Source organism: Accipiter gentilis, chromosome 15, assembly GCF_929443795.1.
Source record: "Accipiter gentilis chromosome 15, bAccGen1.1, whole genome shotgun sequence".
In the NCBI taxonomy this organism is placed as follows: domain Eukaryota; kingdom Metazoa; phylum Chordata; class Aves; order Accipitriformes; family Accipitridae; genus Astur; species Astur gentilis.
Genome location: NC_064894.1, coordinates 20,737,455 through 20,756,278, shown reverse-complemented (window position 1 = coordinate 20,756,278; position 18,824 = coordinate 20,737,455). Strand labels below are relative to the sequence as shown.

At 36.4% G+C, this 18,824-nt stretch overlaps 1 protein-coding gene across 2 annotated transcripts in view; it reads left to right on the top strand.

The window, feature by feature from the left end:
* ATG5 (autophagy related 5) overlaps nucleotides 1–18,824 on the top strand; it is an 84,403-nt gene that overhangs the window by 30,960 nt on the left and 34,619 nt on the right. For both annotated transcript variants that reach the window (XM_049818080.1, XM_049818081.1), the window contains one exon: nucleotides 4,853–4,947. In XM_049818080.1, the coding sequence (XP_049674037.1) occupies nucleotides 4,853–4,947 (95 nt within the window). The remainder of the gene's footprint in view (nucleotides 1–4,852; nucleotides 4,948–18,824) is intronic.

The following is an 18,824-nucleotide window of genomic DNA, read 5'->3' as shown; positions in this document are numbered from 1 at the left end:
CACTTCTTTGGTGTTCTAAAAAGATACTGGAAGATAAAAGCCATGAATTACCATTTTCTTTTTTCATTTAAACCATTTTTCCCTTGTTTTTGCATTAATTCTTTCCATTATTTAAACCCTGTCCGCAGCCTTCTTGAAATAGGTCCCATTCTGGAGTCACTACTCTGAGAGCAGTTGCATCACTGTCAAATACAGAAACAAAATAAATCCTTATTATTAAGATATTTCTGATGATAAATTTTAAGATTAGGGTGAGGTTTTTTAGTTCTTTGCCCACTGTTCTACAGTGGGAACTCCATTTTAACTGGCCATGTGCTGTGACCACTGTGTCTTATTGCAAGTTACTTGTAGGTATAATTTCTCATTCTGTGATAATTGCCCATATTCTTTGTGTATGCTGATTTAAAGCTATGCTGCATTGAAATGCATATGTTGCATTTCAAGCACTTGAGCAGTGCCCTTTACCCTCTCAGTGATCTATCCTGGTTACCATTTTCATAGTCAGGTGGGTGGAAGAGACGCATCTAACATCAAGATCCATGTGAAATTTCAAGTTGGTTGAAGCATGACAGTACTTGAGTTTCAGAGAATGACTGTAAGACGCTAGTGCAAGTGAAACTAATTTTTCTGGTTGTCTGGAGAACATTGCCCCCAGGTCTCAGCCTGAGAAAGAGGTCCAGCATTCAAAATTTAAGCCTAGACTAATCCTTAGTTAATACTGCTTAATAGTAAAATGTTCAGCAGTTACCGTCTATTAACAACAAAATGTGCCTGGCGTTACCAACAACTTCTTAACATAAGAGTTATAATTTGGATTAATTTCAATGACTGCTAAAGGATCTGCAGTCTTGCTTAATGGAGGAAACAACAACTCTCAAAGTGTTCCGCTGTAACAATCTTTTTTTTTTTAAAACTGTTTTAAAGGTTGCTTTAAAGGCATGAACAATTTCAGTGATAGATTTCTGAACCCTAATGCATAATGTGGCACACTGTATTTGTAAATTTGTTTGAGGTTTAATTTGTTGCTTAATGAATTTGTGTACTGAGATTATTGTTACGGATGACATTAAGTCCTTGTAGTTTTGCCACCTCATACTATTTCTAGATATGTAAATAGATATTTTCAAAGATCTCCTTGGATTCTGCGCATCTCTAGTACTGAAGGCTAATGTCTGTCTGGTCATTCAGTGACTGCTTTTCTAATAAATGAATATTTATAAATATAAGTGACTTAGCTTCAACTGGATCTCTCCATTATTTGGTTATTAACTTTCTGATTTTTGACATAAAAATAGGAAAGATTTTATATTTTACTTTAGGCAAAGTTACATAGCAACCATCCTCTCTTGTTTAAGAAATATGATTAGTAGAGTCATCTGAAACTTTTATACTGTCAATAATCTCACTTCTGTTCGAATCTTATTGCCATTACTTTAAATATTGTTATTCAGATATGAACATCTGCCTTTTGCAAGTACTGTTTTTTGCTAATACAGAAACTCTTTAACACATCGGTCAAGCACTTTCTTAAAAACAGGTGGGTTGTGGAAAACAAAAGTAATCAGATTTGACTATTATGGGAGTTTAGATATCATGTAGACTGCATAAGCTTTTCACAAGGGAGGGAGATGAGTGTGTAAAGTGCTTTTGCTGATAGGTACTCTTCCTTGTTTACGGGCTTGATGAAAACTCAGTCTTGTTTTGATTGTCAAACTTTCAGCCAGGACCTTCTGTCTTTAAGTTCTGTCTAGCCAAAGCACTAATTAATTCTTACAGCTTGTCGTAGCATTAATAGCTTCCTTAAGTCTGTTTTGCATAAATAGCAGGTACTGACACACAAAAATGGGAGAATGATGAATCCTTTCACTTATATTTTCAAGGGGATTGGGGGCAGATGTTGGGGGTTTTGTTTGTTTCATTTAAGCTTTGAGCCTTAAGGGTTCTGTGAAAGCAGTTATTTTTGGATTTTGTATTTTGGAGCTTTAGGATTTTGGTATTCAGCCAGTGCTCCTAATGCTAATAAAAGCTCTTGCCAGGTCTTATGTATCAGTATGCAAACTGGATAGCCTTTTCCTGCTGCTCGCTTCAAAAATTTTTGTTAACTTTTTTTACATCAAACTCTGTTTTCTGTAGTAAAAATACCGTATCCATGGAAAGATGTTTGGAGGACAGTGGTACAAGGTTATGAGGATGAATTAGCTTAGATGTCTTCAGACAGTGCTGTACACATGATGGAGATGCATCTTAAGATGTCTGACTCCATTATGTCTAGCTAATTTACTAGAAAGTTTTTCATTCCCCATAATATCAGGTGGATTGACAGAACATACTTGATTACAAAATGCAACAAGTTCATCATTCAACTCTTGTAGATTTATTGCTGTTATATCTAGAAACTACAGAACCTGTTAGAAATTTAAACATCTTGATAAAACAGTCAATTGTCTTGAGTGTTGTCTGAGCGTTCAGAGAATAATCTGAGAAGTGTAAATTTACCTGTCATAAGTAGGATCATCTGCATGATTTCTGGGAGGTGAGGAAGCTGGAATGAAGAACAGAAGTGAGTTAACTGTACATTACCACTGTTTCACTTTTTTTTGCCATTCAAAGATTCACTTGTTTGCCATATATGCCACAAGGGACAATATAGAATCATAGAATCGTTTGGATTGGAAAAGACCTTTAAGATCATTGACTCCAACCGTCAACCCACCACCACCATGCCCACTAAACCATGTCTTGAAGTGCCTTGTCTACATGTTTTTTGAACACCTCCAGGCATGGTGACTTCACCACTTCCCTGGGCAGCCTGTTCCAATGCCTATACTTAAGCTCCTACCATAAGTCTGTTATTTGTTAAGAATTTCTTGTTCTTTTGATCCATCGGGTGTGTTGCTCATCTCTGTTGAATTTTGAGGACAGTAAGCTGTTCCCCCAACTTTCCTACTTACTGTAATATAAGCATTAAACAAGTAAATGAAGTTAATGTTTGGTTTATTTTTTCTTCAGGTAGGATGTCTCCAAATATATAGATTCCTTATTTAAGAGTCTGCTGAAGCTCACTAGCTTAAGTAGGCCTTGACTGTTTTGTTTCGTGTGTCGCCATAATTGATAGTTTTATCAACTGAGTTGATAGTCAGAAGTGGTACTTGAAATATAAATCGATCGGTGCCTACTGTAGGATGCCTGTCCACACAATCTGTAGTGAAAGCTGCAAGCCGTTCTCCGTGCTGCCTCCAAGGATGAGGGAAGTATGCTAAATCTTCACCTTCCCGCTGATGGCGTTCGTGAGGAGGATGCAGTCGTTCTGCCTGTCAGACATTGGAAGAGTAAACCCCTCGCTCGGTGGGCTGGGGTTCCCACATGCAGGCTTGCTTGGGTAGAGTCAGCTCCAGGGTGGTCGCTGTTGCTGCTGCCTGCTGAGCGTCCCCGCGGGTGAGCTGTGGGCACCGCGGGCAGCTGCTCTGTGGGGGTGCTGACTGCAGCTCAGGTGGGTGCTTGTCAAGAGGGGCTTGCTGCTAATTGGGAAACAAGGGTGCGGAAGTACTTCCCGAGATAAGTATCGGGAAACGCTCCTGTGGAATACCCAGCAGGAGTTTGTTTATGGCTTCTTGGAAGTTCCTGCCTTGTGTCACATTCAGTCAAGAAAAGCAATGTGTTATGAATCCTGCAATATGTATTAACTATGTTTTTAGCGCACTGACAGGCATCTGTGCTCTATGCTGGAGTGAAGCAAATCTCAGACTCTTAATTTTCTGCAATTGCTTGAATTGTTATCAGCAGTTTTGGAAGTGGGAAGAACCTTTGTTCCGCAAATAGATTTCTGAATTTTACCTTGCTTCAGGGTGGCTGAATTCTGTAATGGTTATACCTCCAGGCTTCTTCAGACTTGGCTGAACATTGTGTCGAGGAGGAAAAATTGGAGACTGCGTGTTCCTTCTGAAGAAACATCCGCTGTGTTTGGTGTCTTGCAGAGTTAGGGCCAGTGAGGAAATCTATCCCTTGCTCTTCCCCTTCTAAAGCTGCCTTCTCCAGTAAGGCTAGCGGTGGCTTTATTCATCTTAGCTCTTGATGTTCCTTCCTGTAACTTTTGGTATATGTTGTTTGGTTGATTTGAATAGTTGATTTGCATGTATAAAAGACTTTACTGCTCTAGACATATGCTGTCCTTAATACATTTTAAGCACAATAAACTATTCAGTTCTTGTGATGTCTGAACAGGATGAAATGGTGTGCTGCCCTGGGCTGCTTTACTAAACCTAGTTCCTTGGATAATATTAACAAAAATGTGTTTCAAACATAGACTTTTATTTTCAGGTTGTATCATGAAGCTGGCAGTATATTTTCTGATTGTATCATACATTCTTGCAGATTATTTTAGATCTACATATCCAAATGTAAACTCATCAAGAAGTTTTTCTACTGCTTTAGTTTCTCTATACTTCACACCTATTGTTCATCTATAGTTAAGAACAATTAGATGTTTTTAACAAACTGTGAGACATTGTGTACTAGTAGCAGCAGGGGGTAGAGAAACAGGCACTGTTAATTGAGGTAATGAAATCCATAATTTGTGGCCCAATATTTCCCTAACAGTGGGAGATACGATACAAATTCAAGTTGCCTTCTCTTTCAGTTCAGGAGGTTGCCACATCACTGTTTTCATAGGAGAATGCAGATTACTTACCTTTGGCTTCAGGCTGAATGGGGAAGTGAAATGTGGGGAAAATAAATTTATACAGGTCAAAGTTCTGTAAGAAAAGTTTTCATGTTGTTCCAATTGTGTCTCATTTACCTCTTTTAGCTGCAAAAGAATATATGATGTTAACAAAATCTAATTTTGCCTTCTCAGATAAATTTGAGCAGTTTTGGGCAATAAATCGAAAACTCATGGAGTATCCTCCAGAAGATAATGGATTTCGATACATCCCATTTAGAATTTATCAGGTAAGAGACAATGAAATAAAACCACTTTTACCAAACTCTTCCACAGAGGTGTCATATATCATAATCCGTTTTCAGAATTATACATTCCCTTTTCTAACATTATGGTAAAACTAAGTATGCTCATCTTTGCTCAACATTGAGTTGTATGAATTAGCAAAGACAAAATAGAGTGTATTTATTCTAATAGGTAATTACCATTCATTGTGTTGTAAGTATGTAATACTTTAGAATCTGCTGAGGCTGGTGTAGATTATGTTTGTTGGTGGTTTTGGTATTTTTATTTCAAAAGCTAATTCTATCATTAAAAATAACTGCTAACTGTGAAGACTGCTTTGGATGCAAAATGCCCTCTGAAAGGTTTAAGTCGAACATTTCAGGAGCAACACTTTTCTGTCAACCAGGCTTCTTTTCTTGTTGGCATTATAAGGTGAAAGTAATGGCATAGGTCTTGCATCTAGGTCTTACCTTTGTCTTCTAATTGTGTACTTTACAATCCAAAACTATCTTTGAATATATTTTCTGTTTTAATATACCAGTTCTCTGTTTCTCTCAGGAGTTTATTGGGAGACATATTCCTTGGAATCCTTACAATTTTCTGATGTCCCCTTAGTTTTTATAGTATTAAGGTAATGATGAAGTTTGGGATAAGTGTGGTTAAAAGCTTACACAGAATTCATGTAGCCTCTCCATAAATTAAACAGTTCTGCTCTGTTTTGTCTTTGAACCATTTTTGTCTATTTATATTTAAGTTTTGCACCTGTAACTACCAAACAAAAGTCCTGTATTCATATTAGTGAATAGTCTGATACTACTTTATAACAGGTTTTAATGACCATACAAACCCATACAATCTTGCAATGGGACTGAAGTAACTTTTAATGTTAGGTATAAGACATTTACCGTCATAGTGAAACCTAGATTGAGAACGGAAGTCAGTTATTTTGTCAGAGATCATAGCAGATGGCAAGGTTTGTATAAGTATCAAAAAGTATGTATCAGGAAAAGTAGTTCACTCACAGCATTTTGTTTGGTTGGTAACTAAGTTGTTTTCTTGTTCTCCGATAGGTGGGGGTTTTTTAAGTCTTTTCATAGAAATCACGTAAATGGCTTTGCGAAATAGAGGTTTTGCTGTCTGAATACAGTACAGACCTTTAAGCCATGAGGGAAATTTTCTATGATATCACATGATTTCATGCTAGTAAAGCTTTTTTTAAAAAAAAAATCTAATTCAGTAGTATCTATCCCTTTAGCCAGTAGTACTTATCCTTATTCTCATTATCTTTTCAACTGGAAATCTTACTTGCTGTAGTTGAAACCCAAAATATCTAACTAAGAATAGAAGAACAAACACAAATAAAGATGATGCTGAGACAGCCTTTAAGAAGATTGGTGTATATTATTTTCAGTAATGCTGCTCTTAATATTTCTAAATATTTTCAGTAATGTTCCTCTTTTTTAGAAAGTGGATGCAGGTGTTTCTAGCTTTTTTGTTTGGTTTGCTGGTTTGTGTACCGATTACTGCTCATCATAAAAGTCTCTATATATAAAGGAATTTCCGAAAAGTGTTAGGAAGGGTGAGATTATAATTGGATTCCCAGCAAGGAATTGATTCCTGTAGTTTTAACATAACTTTACACTACTTAGTGACAGACTTGCATATGCTGGCATAACTGATTCAAAAGTATTCTTAAAATGTATTTAACCCGCCCCGATTGCATTTAATTTCCATTAGTGCTTGTAGAAGTCAGCTTGCATATCCCTACATAAATACCTGAAAGCCAGTTTAGCCTGGATTTGTATTACAGTGGATATTTATTCCCTATATGTTTTCACATAGTGGTTTTTTAGATACCTAAGGATATACAGATGGATGGCAGGGAATTACTAGGGATTGCCTTCGGTGGGGAGAGTTCCTCATCTTAGTCTCCATACCTCCCATTACCCCAAAAATTATTAGAAGGAAGTTCTGTGAAGGGAACTGCCTAGATTGTGTTTTGGCAGTATGAGGTGGGTGAATTTGTTTTCCTTCAAAGAAATGTACTAGATTATGTTATCAACTAAGAAAAATCAGTCTGAGCAAAGATCAAATGTGACTGGGAAAAGTTGCTGCAGAAAAAAATGCATGCAGTAAAGTGATCTGACATGCTTTTCACTGAAGGCCTGATATTTTCAAAACTCAAAGGCTCTTTCAATTGTAAAGCTTGTCTATTAAAATACATTTCTAAAGAATAATATGAATCATACCTCGCGTGGTATCCAAATCTGATGGTGTGTGGGGGAGAAAGAGATGGCAAAAATATGAACGTTCTACTTGGTAAGTCAGAACTAAACTAACCACAGGTAATTTTAAAAGCTCTTGTCCAGCACCTCCTCTTTTAAGAGTAGCAGCTAAGATTGGACAAGAATCCTGGCATCTATTGTAGAAGATGAAGAAAAAGACTGAGTATCACTAAGGATCAACTCATTTGCAATTTGAAAAGTTAGCCAAGAGATCCTGGAGATTTTATTACCAGCTGTCATAGTCTAAACTGTGTCATATAGAACTTGCACGAGACAAACCTTTGACATAGGTGTGGAAACTTGTACCAGGGATGGTTTAAAAATAGTGATTATATTTTTGTGACACTTTTACTTAAATGTGTCAAAAAAAAAAAGTGCCCCACTTCATCACTTCAGAGGTATAAGCTGCTGTGTCTTCAGTTGACAGTTCCACAAAAACTTTTTTGTCTTTCTGTCTGATAGTACCATTGGATAGAGTGTTTTTTTCACTTGTTCTTTAATAGCAAGAGAGAAAATATTAGTAATAATATTTTGAGTATATTATGCATTTAAGAGTGTTGCTTTTCTTGTACAGTACTAGAGGTAGTTTGGCTTGAGGACTTTTTCCCCATGTTTATAAGACCAGCTAGTTTTGCACTTTCTAATTGAACAAACTATATGGCTGATAGATGGCAGGAGGTTTTCATCAGTCTTTGGCTCCAGGTGCTGTGATGGGGCATGTTAGTCAGGCACTGGAGAGGAGCCTCTGTGCTGATAGAGACTACCCTGATGAGGTACTGTCTGCTGTCTTACATTGCACATGGGAGCACTCTGAGTCTCAGTAATTGTGCACTTAGTTGCACTCACCCCCAAGTTTTGGTATCTTGCTTTCTCCCCGTGTCAACGCTCACCAACTTTTTCTTGCTTGCTCTCTCCCTGTCAGTCTCCTCCTTTCCTCTGGAGTCTGCCTTATGAGTATATAGGATTTAAAGTTGTAAATAGTATTTCATTCTTGATAATAAAATTACAAAAGTATGTGAAAGAAAATGCATTAAAGCTGTTAATGACAAGCTCTTCTGAGCTTTCCTGGAGTTGCACTTGGCTTAAGGCAGGTTGGCTGTTGGGTGTTTGCCAGCCCAAAAAAGGGATGATCTGGGATTGTTTGTTTGCTTGTTCCCTTATTTGGGTCCTGGGACATGCTATGGTACTGGAATGAGCAATCCTTTGCCTCTATTTTCTAAGGGTTTTGATTAGGTTATTAATTTTATTGTCTAATTACATAGTAGGTCTTGGCTTTGAACAGGTTTTTCCTATCATAACACCCTTAAGATACTGTGATTAAATCGTACAGTTACAAATTATGATGTTTATTTGCCTTAGTAACATGAGTGAAATTCTCTATGCTTAATAATACATCAGTTAAATCTAATGCTTTGCTCTTTCTGTCAAAGTTGCAATACTGAGATGTCTAAATAGATTTAAATGTCTAGCATGACCTGTCCTCTAAAAATAGCAAGGTGGAAGGGGGAAATGAAATATTCTGAGACATTAATATCTGGCTCAGTAAATGAATCGGAAGCCCAAGCATGGCCTTTTCCTAAGCAATGCACGACCGTTTTATTCCTATTTCCATATCAATTGGCAGAGCTCAAATAATCAATTGCAAAACCCATTACAAGTATGTAAATCAGCATCACAATTTGGCCCATGTTATGACAACTACTCAAAAACTGATCAAAACTTAATATACTCATAATATTACTATTATTTTCTCTCTTGCTATTAAAAACTGATATTTGGAAAGATACTGGGTCCACCTGTAAAGTTTTCCAGTAATAATGAATCCATCCTTTTATGCTAGTAGGTTATTAAAATCTTTTTTTATTTTGGGTGAAAAGCCTCCACTACATTTCAAGACTTAATTTGTCCGAGTTCAACTCCAGTTTCTAGATTTTGTTTTGTCTTCCACCACTTTAAAGTCATCTGACTTTCTAACCTCCAAGTTCACTTACTGAGTGATTTCAGCAGCTTCAGTTTTTCTTTGGTAAGCTGAATCAGTTGAGCTCTTTAAGCCTCTTGTTATGAGACTTGCTTACCAGTGCTGAAGTTGTTTTTTTAGTCATCTTTTCAAACACTAGCTGATATTTTGATAATACTCAAGGTTTGTATTAAAGTTAGGGAGACAGAGGCCAAAAGTAAAGTTTATTTCTGTAGGGTTTTTAATCAAAAATACTTCAAGCACTGGTGGGATAAAGGTAAAGTTAGCTGCTACTTAAAACTGCAAATCTGAAAACTTTTATTAAAAGTTGAAATGCAATGACTTGTCAAGCAAAAGAACTAGAAAATGTAAATGCTGTCGACCTGAAGAGGGCAACACAACACAGCAAGTTTGTGCCTTGTTGGCTAGTTCAAAATGCTCGAGTAGACCTGTGCATAATACCTTATTTAACTTTTTTCTTAATAAAAATGATGTTTTCATAAAGAACCTACTGAAAATAGATCGATTTATTTCTTAAAAACTTTCTTTTACAAGAGGAAGTTTGAATGAATAGAAAAATAATGTGAAATGATGTTTGATTTGTGTAACAGAGCTGTGCTCAGCTGAATTTCTGTGCTGAAAATTAAAAAACAGACTCTTGATTCATCATTGAGTACCCAAAATGACTTATTCTAATAACTGATGGTTCAGCACTGAAGAAATACTAGCACGCTTTCACCAGTTTTAAATTGCTTCAAAATCAAAGCTCTATGAATGAGAAAGTTTAAAAGCTTTGGTAGGCAAATATTTTTCCTAGTGCCTTGTTACTAAAAGAAACCAAACCAAACCTTTTATCAAGTATTGCATATGTGCAGCATGATCCATAAGTTGCTATGAATACTTGTTTTCTGAACTTGATTGCTTAGTTCTGCGCTGAGAGTAATAGCAATTTGACAAGTTGCCACCTTGAGTTGAAGGTCACTGTCACCACAGTTGAGGTTCCATAATTGTGTAAGCTTTTCCGTTCCACCTAAGTGCAAAATGAAAAGGGCTAGTTCAAACCTACGCTGTTAAAGATGACTTTTTAACATTTTTTTTATTAAGGAATGTCCATGCAGTTCTTTTAAAAGACTTAAGGAACCCATGTGTGAAATCAGCCTTGTACCTTTAAGAATCTCAGTACAGGATGGGGGCTGTCAATCGGTTTGAAAAAAAATAAAAATTCTGAGATTATAAACTGTATTGGTTGTCTGAGATGTGACTAAAGTTTACATAAATGTGCCCAAATTATCTGTAAAACTGTCAATCTGCCTAGTTCAAAGCTATTGTAAAAGTTGCATAGTGCTCAGGGAAGGAGGCGCAGAAGACATGGGGCTATAAAACCTCGATTTGGGTAGCTGCTCTGAGCCATGGCTGAACTGTTAACAAAGCTGGATAGTTTTAAGCTAGCTCAGGTTTGTCAATAGGAGCTACAGTAATCCTTCTGAGCTGAATGTAGATGTAGCTTGTATACAAAGAATAAAATAGTTTTGCTTGTATGAAAAATAGTTTCTTGAGGTTCTGAATCATATTATAACTAGTTTAAAACAATTCAGCAATATACTGGATTCTGCATATTGGGGAAAACTAGATAGTATTTTGTTTTAAATCCTGTATCAGATAGTCTTAGAAGAGTCTAGGTGTATCAAAAACCAGTAGCATTTTAGTAGTTAATAAATTTACTTTGTGTAAACAGTTATATAGATATTTTTTTGTGTGAGCAAAAGATAAGTCAAAATACATTTTGAGCTACAATGAAATAATGAGCACTTCTGGTGGGGGAAAAAAAAAAATTCTATTCCTAATTTCAAAATGCCTTAATCTTACCAAATGTGTTATGCACTCCCTAATCATGAATTGGTAGTTACTTTTTTTAGCAAATTAATTTTGTATAAAACTCTTAATTTGTCATCTTTTCTCTGAATTGTCTTATGATAATGAACTCAGATATAAATAAGTTTATGTAAAGTTCATGCTACAAATTCTTATTTAAACCATGAGGTTTTAATTCCTGTGGCTCTATTTCCCCAAACTCTTTTATTCAGGTAGTACTCTTGTATATATCATCCTAAATTTGTTATGAAAGTTAATATATGCATGCAATTAAAAAAAAAATGCACTTTTCACCTCAACCTTGAGTATTAATTCTTAAGAATATGAATGCATTGAGAAGATGAAGGCAATGAATGAAGGAGTAATTCAGTTGAATTACGTCTGTGTAGAGTTACTGTTAGATCTTGTAATTTAAATGCAGTGCTCTAGTATATTGCTGCCTTTCTTTTGATCATTAAAGCTGATCATTTTACTTCTCTGTTTCACTTGGTTTAGTCAACACAAACTGATTTGCCACTTTTACCACATACCTCATTATGTGGTCAGGTTCTTATTTTCTAACAAGAGGGATTTTTGCTACCTGAAACTTGCAATCCAGAGCCACATTCCTCTGAGATTCTCTTGCACTCTGACGTAATAGGGGAAAAAAAAAAAAAAAAAGTCAAAACCAAACCAAACAAAAAAAACCCAACCCAACCCCCCAAAAACCCACAACCCAGCTGGTGAACTGCTTTACATTCAGGAAAAGGGGAAAAGTAGGTATGGAATTTTTTCTTCAGAGGGATGAAGAATGTAATCTTTGAGGGTTATTGCTGTGGTTGTGCAGCGTATGCAGTGCCCGTTGCCTAGGAATTAAACTAGAACAAAACCTTAGCCTATGATGATGATGCAAAAAGTTAACTCTGTACAGATGAAAGTCACACCAGTACCTGTTTTGATTTGTCAGTATCAGTATGCTATCTTATTTTTCCTTTACTTATTTTTAAGTAAAATAGGTAAATAAAGCAGGTTAACTTTTGCACAAAATTGAGGACGAGAAAATACAGAAAATGTTCAGTTTTTTGGAAAGTACCAAGACTTCTATTTGCAATTTCCAAAAGACTGAAAGCAAATTGTACAGAGGTGAGGAACGGAACAAACCTATAAGAAAGTGGCGTATGATACTGTACTCTAGGAATACATTGAGTTAACAAATATATATTTCTGAAATTTTGCTATCCTTGACTGTAGGAATTTCTTCTAGTTAATAATTATAGAATAAGGAGAATTATTGTGTTTAATGCTTTTTAAGTAGATTGAAAGTGTTGTATGAATTATTGTACTATTCATTCCTCTTAAGCAAACAATGAAATATTTGCTTTTGTGGATGTAAATCCATATCTTAAGTTGTTCATAGGTAGTCAGTACTCAATTTCTTACTTTTATGTGAGACTTAGGTCTGCATATGCATGTAAGACACTACAGCTGTGGAAAGCATTGATCTGTTGTCACTGGCTCTTCAGATACCTTGATATTTTACCAATTGCAAATATGAATCCTTTTCTGGGAAGGAGATTTAATACTTCAAGGCCATGCTTATATTGTAGATGATCACTGAGAAGGCAAAGACAACAGAACTGTCTCTTGGAACTGTTTTTTCTATTTAGTATCTGTTATTTCTGGCCTTATGACCATTGCCTGCTGTCTGTTCTGTGTGTTACCACTCTCTTGAGTATTGACTTTCTCCTGCTTCTAGGATCTATACAATTCACTTGAAGTTAAATAATGCAAATTTGGTTGTTCAGAGAATATAGGGCTACTGTCCCTGCACAAGCAAATTTAACAGATCATTTGAAAGACCAGGCTACAGCCAGAATGTGGTTCAGCCATGCTTGTTAGGTATTTTGACATGAAAGTGGTTGTGAGGGGTACTTCTGCAACTTTTGGTATGGAACTTCTGGCAATATATGTTCTTGCTAAAAAGGACCCACAAGGTATAACAGGACATCTGCTTTGGATAATGCTTGTTCCACGTTGTCCTAAAAACCTTTGATTTTTTTTTTTTTGTACATTCTGCCTCTTGATTTCAATGCCCAGAACTCTATATGTCTTTCTTAGATCCTTCCTGTAAAACAGCTGGATCATCACCACCTTTCAAACCTTTGTTACCTTTTTCTTGCAACACAGACACCAGGTAGCTTTCATAGTATTACATATGTAGTCCTTCCGTGTCAGAAATGTACCGCAGATGGTACATAATAAAATGCCTATTTAGAGAAGCAGTTTGAGTTTCTCTCTCCTTCCTCTTTTGTGAGAAATCTTCCTCTATGGGAATCTGTCGAATGAATGAGTCTGTTCTTAGTGTCTTCATGTTCCTATTACCTATTATTAAAGCTCCAAGCAATTCTTTAAATCCAAAGGGCCAGACTATACAAGCTCTTACAGATGGTCCTTCTTATATCACTGCTTAGAAGAACAATACTGTGTTTTGGGCAATCCTGAATACTTAGGGCTTTCCCAGGTCAATATTCAAGATGCTGTGTTGCCAGAGTCTTGTCCATAACTGCGTGCATCCCAGACTGAAGCTTTGCTGCATATTTTTGGTGTGTTGTGGACTTTGTCTTTTGACATTGACTGGGGACAGTCCTTTAGGAGAGTTCATGTGTTTGTCAAAACGCAGAGCACTGGCCACTTCGACACAGCTTTTTTAACCACATACTCAGTTAAGAATCTTGTCCAAGTTGGTCAAGATATAAGGAAGTATTGATTAGTGCGGAGTCTCTAGCTCTAGCAGTATTAGTGGCCATCTTGCAGACTTTAGGGAGATTCTTCATACATTTGTTAATTTTTGTCATGTTGTGGAAACCAAAACAATGTGGCTTTGGTGGTGCTTCAGCTTTCATTTAACAAGGGACTATAGAATCATTCTCCAAGTGATCATGATCTGTAAGGAATACTACTTGGAGTCACTCACAGCATAATGAGCATTTTAAGGGTGTTCTTTAACACACCTTGAAGAACAGATGTACATTCTCAACCCATCATCTGTCCAACTGCTTTCTCACAGAAACCTTGAAGAAATATTAAATTCTTGGTTGAGAACTGAAGAAAGAGTAAACTCAGTCCTTCCAGAGATGATTTGGCAGCTTGCAGAGGAAATATTTTCTGTGGACATAAAACACATTTCAATTCAAAGAAGAGTTACTGTTAAATAATCCGTATTTCCCAACAGCAATGGAATTTATCAGCCAGTTGCAGACTTGCTTGGAAACAACAGTATGAAAATACCTTACTTCTAAAGGCATGTAATTATGTCATGGCCTATCTTAATTTAACAGGTCTGCAACCACTCTTACACACAGTAGACTCAAGTGTACCCAGTGGGACTGAGGTTCTACAATAAGAACTTTTTGTAAAACAGAGAAATCCACTTCAGATGAAGAGAGTACAATCTCTGAACATCATCTAAGGGTCTATATGTACAAATGTGAAGGTTCTCCTAGATGGCCTTTGAATTAAAAGAATACAGGGAGTTCAGTAGTGGGACCTATGGCAAGGAAGCCTAAACAGTATCCTGGGCTTTAAGAGCGTTGCCAGGAGGTCAAGGGAGGTGATCCTTCCCCTCTACTCAGCACTGGTAAAGCCATGCCTGGAGTACTGTGTCCAGTTCTGGACTCCCTAGTACAGAAGAGACACGGAGCTACTGGAGAGTGTCCAGCAAAGGGCCACTAGGATGATTGAGGGACTGGTACATCTAATATGAGGAGATGAAAAAAGGCTGAGAATGCTGGCACTGTTCAGCCTAGAGAAGAAAAGGCTTGGGGGTTCTCATCAATGTGTACAAATATCTTCTGTGCACAGAAGGAGCCAGGCACTTTCAGTGGTGCCCAGTGACATGACCAGAAGCAGCGGGCACAAACTGAAACACAGGAGGCTCCATCTGAATATCAGGAAACGCTTTTTTGCTGTGAGGGTCACTGAGCACTGGCACAGGTTGCCCAGCGAGGTTGTGAAGTCTCCATCCTCGGGGATAGTCAGAAGCTGCTTGGACATGGGTATCTGTCTGTAAGTGGTCCTGCTTGAGCATGGGATTTGGACCAGATGTCCTCCAGCGGTCCCTTCCAGCCTCAACCATTCTGGGATTCTGTGATTAATATGTTAGCATGCTGAAAAGCCATTTGGAAGACCAAAAAGATGTTCTATCAATCCACAGAAGCTGAAATTGTTCCTTAGGAACTATTGTTCTTATGAATTCTGTGAGAGGCTCTTACTTGATGCTACAAAGCTAAAATCTAGGATTTCTAGAAAGATCCGAGAGAAGGTTTTGCCTATTTTTTCCTTTATGCCCCTATGCAATATGATGTGACCATGTTTGACACGGACACAAAATGAATGTGGACAGCATGATGCATCTTTAGAAACTGAAGCAATATCTTCTATTTTGAATTGTTACAATTAAGCCAACCCATTAAATTTTTTATCACTTGAATTTGGTAAAGGGTGTGTTCTAACTAAGCGTATCTTTTTCAGATTAGTAGAGCATGTGCTAGGACTTTAACTTTCGAGTGTTTTACATGTTGTAAAACATATCGTCTTGTTGCTACTGCATAAAGCTTTTTCTAAAAGATTGTAAGGAAGCACGTTGCCAGTTCAAATAATATGGAAAAGGGTGGTATTTTAAATGGTTCTTCAAATCTTTTTAAAGATGAGCAAGTAAGGGCACTCAACATGTGTGGGAGAATTAACAGAAATAGTTGCCATATTTCTCTGTAAGTTTGTAATAATGCTAAATTATTGTTAATTGTGTAGGAAGTTAGGATAGAACTGCAGTTGCTTCATAGTATGCTCTGTTCAGTGAAAGGCTTCAAGACAGATATGAGTTGTTGCCCACATGTGATTAGGAGAATAGTCCTTAACCATTCATGACCAAAAATTGTTCAGTATTATTGTGTAGACATAACTGTAATAAGGCCTTCTACATAAAATTTTAACCTTATTTCAGCTGTGTTTGTAATTCTAGTTGTAGCTTTAATTTGACTACAGTCCTGACTTAGATACTAGTTGATGCTGGCATTAAGTATTACTCGCATCAGTTCTTGACATAACATTTGCCGCATAACAGACCATAACAAAGTAAAGCTTCCAATTGTTTTTACTTTTAAAACAGCGATCGTTAATATTCAAAAACTAAAGGATTTCTAGCTTGTGCAATACTGTTAAGAGTGTTTTCAAGAATAACAAAATTTTCACTTTACTTGATTTGTGTACAGGTTATAATTTTGACCACGAGTTTATATTTTCTTGATCATGTAAAGTATGCAAATGTAAGAAAATCAGTTTGAGGTAACTTGGATACACTCTTCTATAGGAGAAAAATGATCCACTAAGTTTGTATGTCCTTCATGTTATGCAATATTCTTTTAACAGTTTATGTTATTTTCCTATCTTATCCTTTCATGTTATTTCAAATCTTAGGAGTAAGAAGTTTTAAAGATGTATCCAAATACACATTTGTCATGACCATATTAAAGTGTATGTACAGGTATTCACAGAATTATCTTAAACTTCAATCTATTTATATACTTCAGCACTACTATTTATGTGACTGCTGTTAGTGTGAATTGAATGTATAAAGTGTAGTCTGTTTCTTTTTTTTTGTTTGTTTCTTGCATGCCTCTTAATATTAGGGAGTATAAACTTCCTGTTCATCACCATAAAGACTTTTAACTTCATGAGGGAACAGAATTTTCCTTCTCACTACATAACTGCAGAAATCCTAATACAGACTCAAGAAAAAGTGAAAGGATGCCCTTTTTTTTCTGTAGGTTGTAACCAGATATATATTGTAATCTTTACAGCCACTGAAAATATTTCATTTATTAGAGCAATTTAAAATATATTATGGGAAAAACAAGTCATTTGATTTATTCTATATGTTGACTTTATAGCTAGTCCTGCAACCCACATCACATCCTGTCAGTGAGTCAATTCTTCTGGTAATTCTAGATAGGTGTGTTGAGCATGTTTATACAACTTCTTTTCATCTTATGGTTTTTAGTTACATATTGGACATATAAAACCTTTACTTTGTTCTTTTATTAAAAAAATGTAATTAGTTCTATTTTGTAATGTGATGTACTTGATTCTCTGAACAGTGATGTGACGTTGCAAGTAAGCAGTTCAAAATCCCAAATGCTAACAAAAGCAGTGCCAGCCTTAATCAAAGCACACAAAATTGTAACTAGACCATCTATTGGATGACTTTGCAGAGACTAATTAAAGAAACACTAGAAATAGTCTTTTGATTTTCTTGGAATGTTTTTTTCAGTCCTAGCAACTTGGAGAGTAAGTAAAATGGAAAAATAATCAAAGGTATACAATAAAGCCATGGGGTGTTTGGGAGAAGCCCTTCATAGCTTGGAAAATTTGAAGGAGGGGAGAGGAGCAATGATTACAGGATAAAGACAAATCATGTTGTTGTGTTTTATGCCTCTCATAATAGAAGCTCAAAAAATACTGATGAAATTTGAAAGGTGACGGATTTCAAATGGATAAATAAGAGATCATTTCCTTTTGTGTGTGTATGTGTGTACTTCAGCTTGTTGAGCTGAAAGTCAAGGATGAACTTGCTGCCTTACGAAAGAGTTGAAATTTATAGGTTTTTAACAGATGATTAAGGAAGAGTGAGTTCTTTGAAGCTTCTTTTAGTCTGTGTATGTATTTCTTCTTGAGTTTAACTTTAGCCAGTTGTCTCATATTCAGTAACTGCTTGTGGGGGGACGTTGCTTGAAATGCAGAGGAAGAGTTGTAACTTTCATTTAGTTTGTTTTACTGGGGCTCTGTGGATGCCTCTTACAACCTACTGTTTTAATATTTCAAATGAAGGCTAGCTGAGTAGAGCAGTTACTGATTTTTAGCTGAGTCTCTGTAAAGGTATAAAAATAAAGGTTAAATCTGAGTAATCAGTTTGTGAGGTCTTCTGCTGAGAGTTTCTTTAGTCCAAACTACACTAATACGCTTTCTAAGAGAATGGTATGTTCCTTCTGGCAAAGAAATTGGCAAGGATAAATTATATGTGCTGGCAACAGCGTAACCAGTGCTTCTAAGAAAATTATTTAAAATAAGGGGACCATGTCCTTTGAAAAAAATAAATAGACAAAAAATAAAAAGAGGTATTTTAATGTGTTTCATTTTGATCCTGGTTGAGCATTGAGTTTCCTGAATGTAACCTCTCATTTTGTCACTGGAAAGTTCCACTTAGTGTGAAAAGCTGTGCTCTAGAGTGGCAGAGACAACCTTGCACTGCGGCTGTAAATTAGGCTTCGTGTAGAAATAAGCTGGTTTTACTTTTTATTTTGCGAAGTGGGACAAGCTGTTAGAAATATCTTGTTTCAGTATTCTAGTAGAATAAATATTACCAGCATTTGAAATTTCTCCTGTTTTCTGTGTCTATTGTCATCAGAAAGAGGTGATTTGCAAACAGACCCTTAAAGACTTAGTCGAGAGGGTTGCAGAGTCTTGCGCATTGGAGCAATTACAAAGTAGTTACCTTGCGTCCTTCTCACAAACTAAGCCAAAAAGAGAGGTATAAACTTGAGCCCATCTTTCTCTGGAAGTCTGTGTTTGTTTTCACACTGGAATTGTTTCATTGTGAGCCTGTGGGCGTTGAAAGTGAGAAAACAGCTTTTTCTTGAAACTCCTTGCATTCTGGCAGCTTAAGAGCTCCTGCAGAATCTTTGGAGGGAAGAGAGGTAAAAGTCAGTTAAAATGGTTTAGTAACAGAATTACA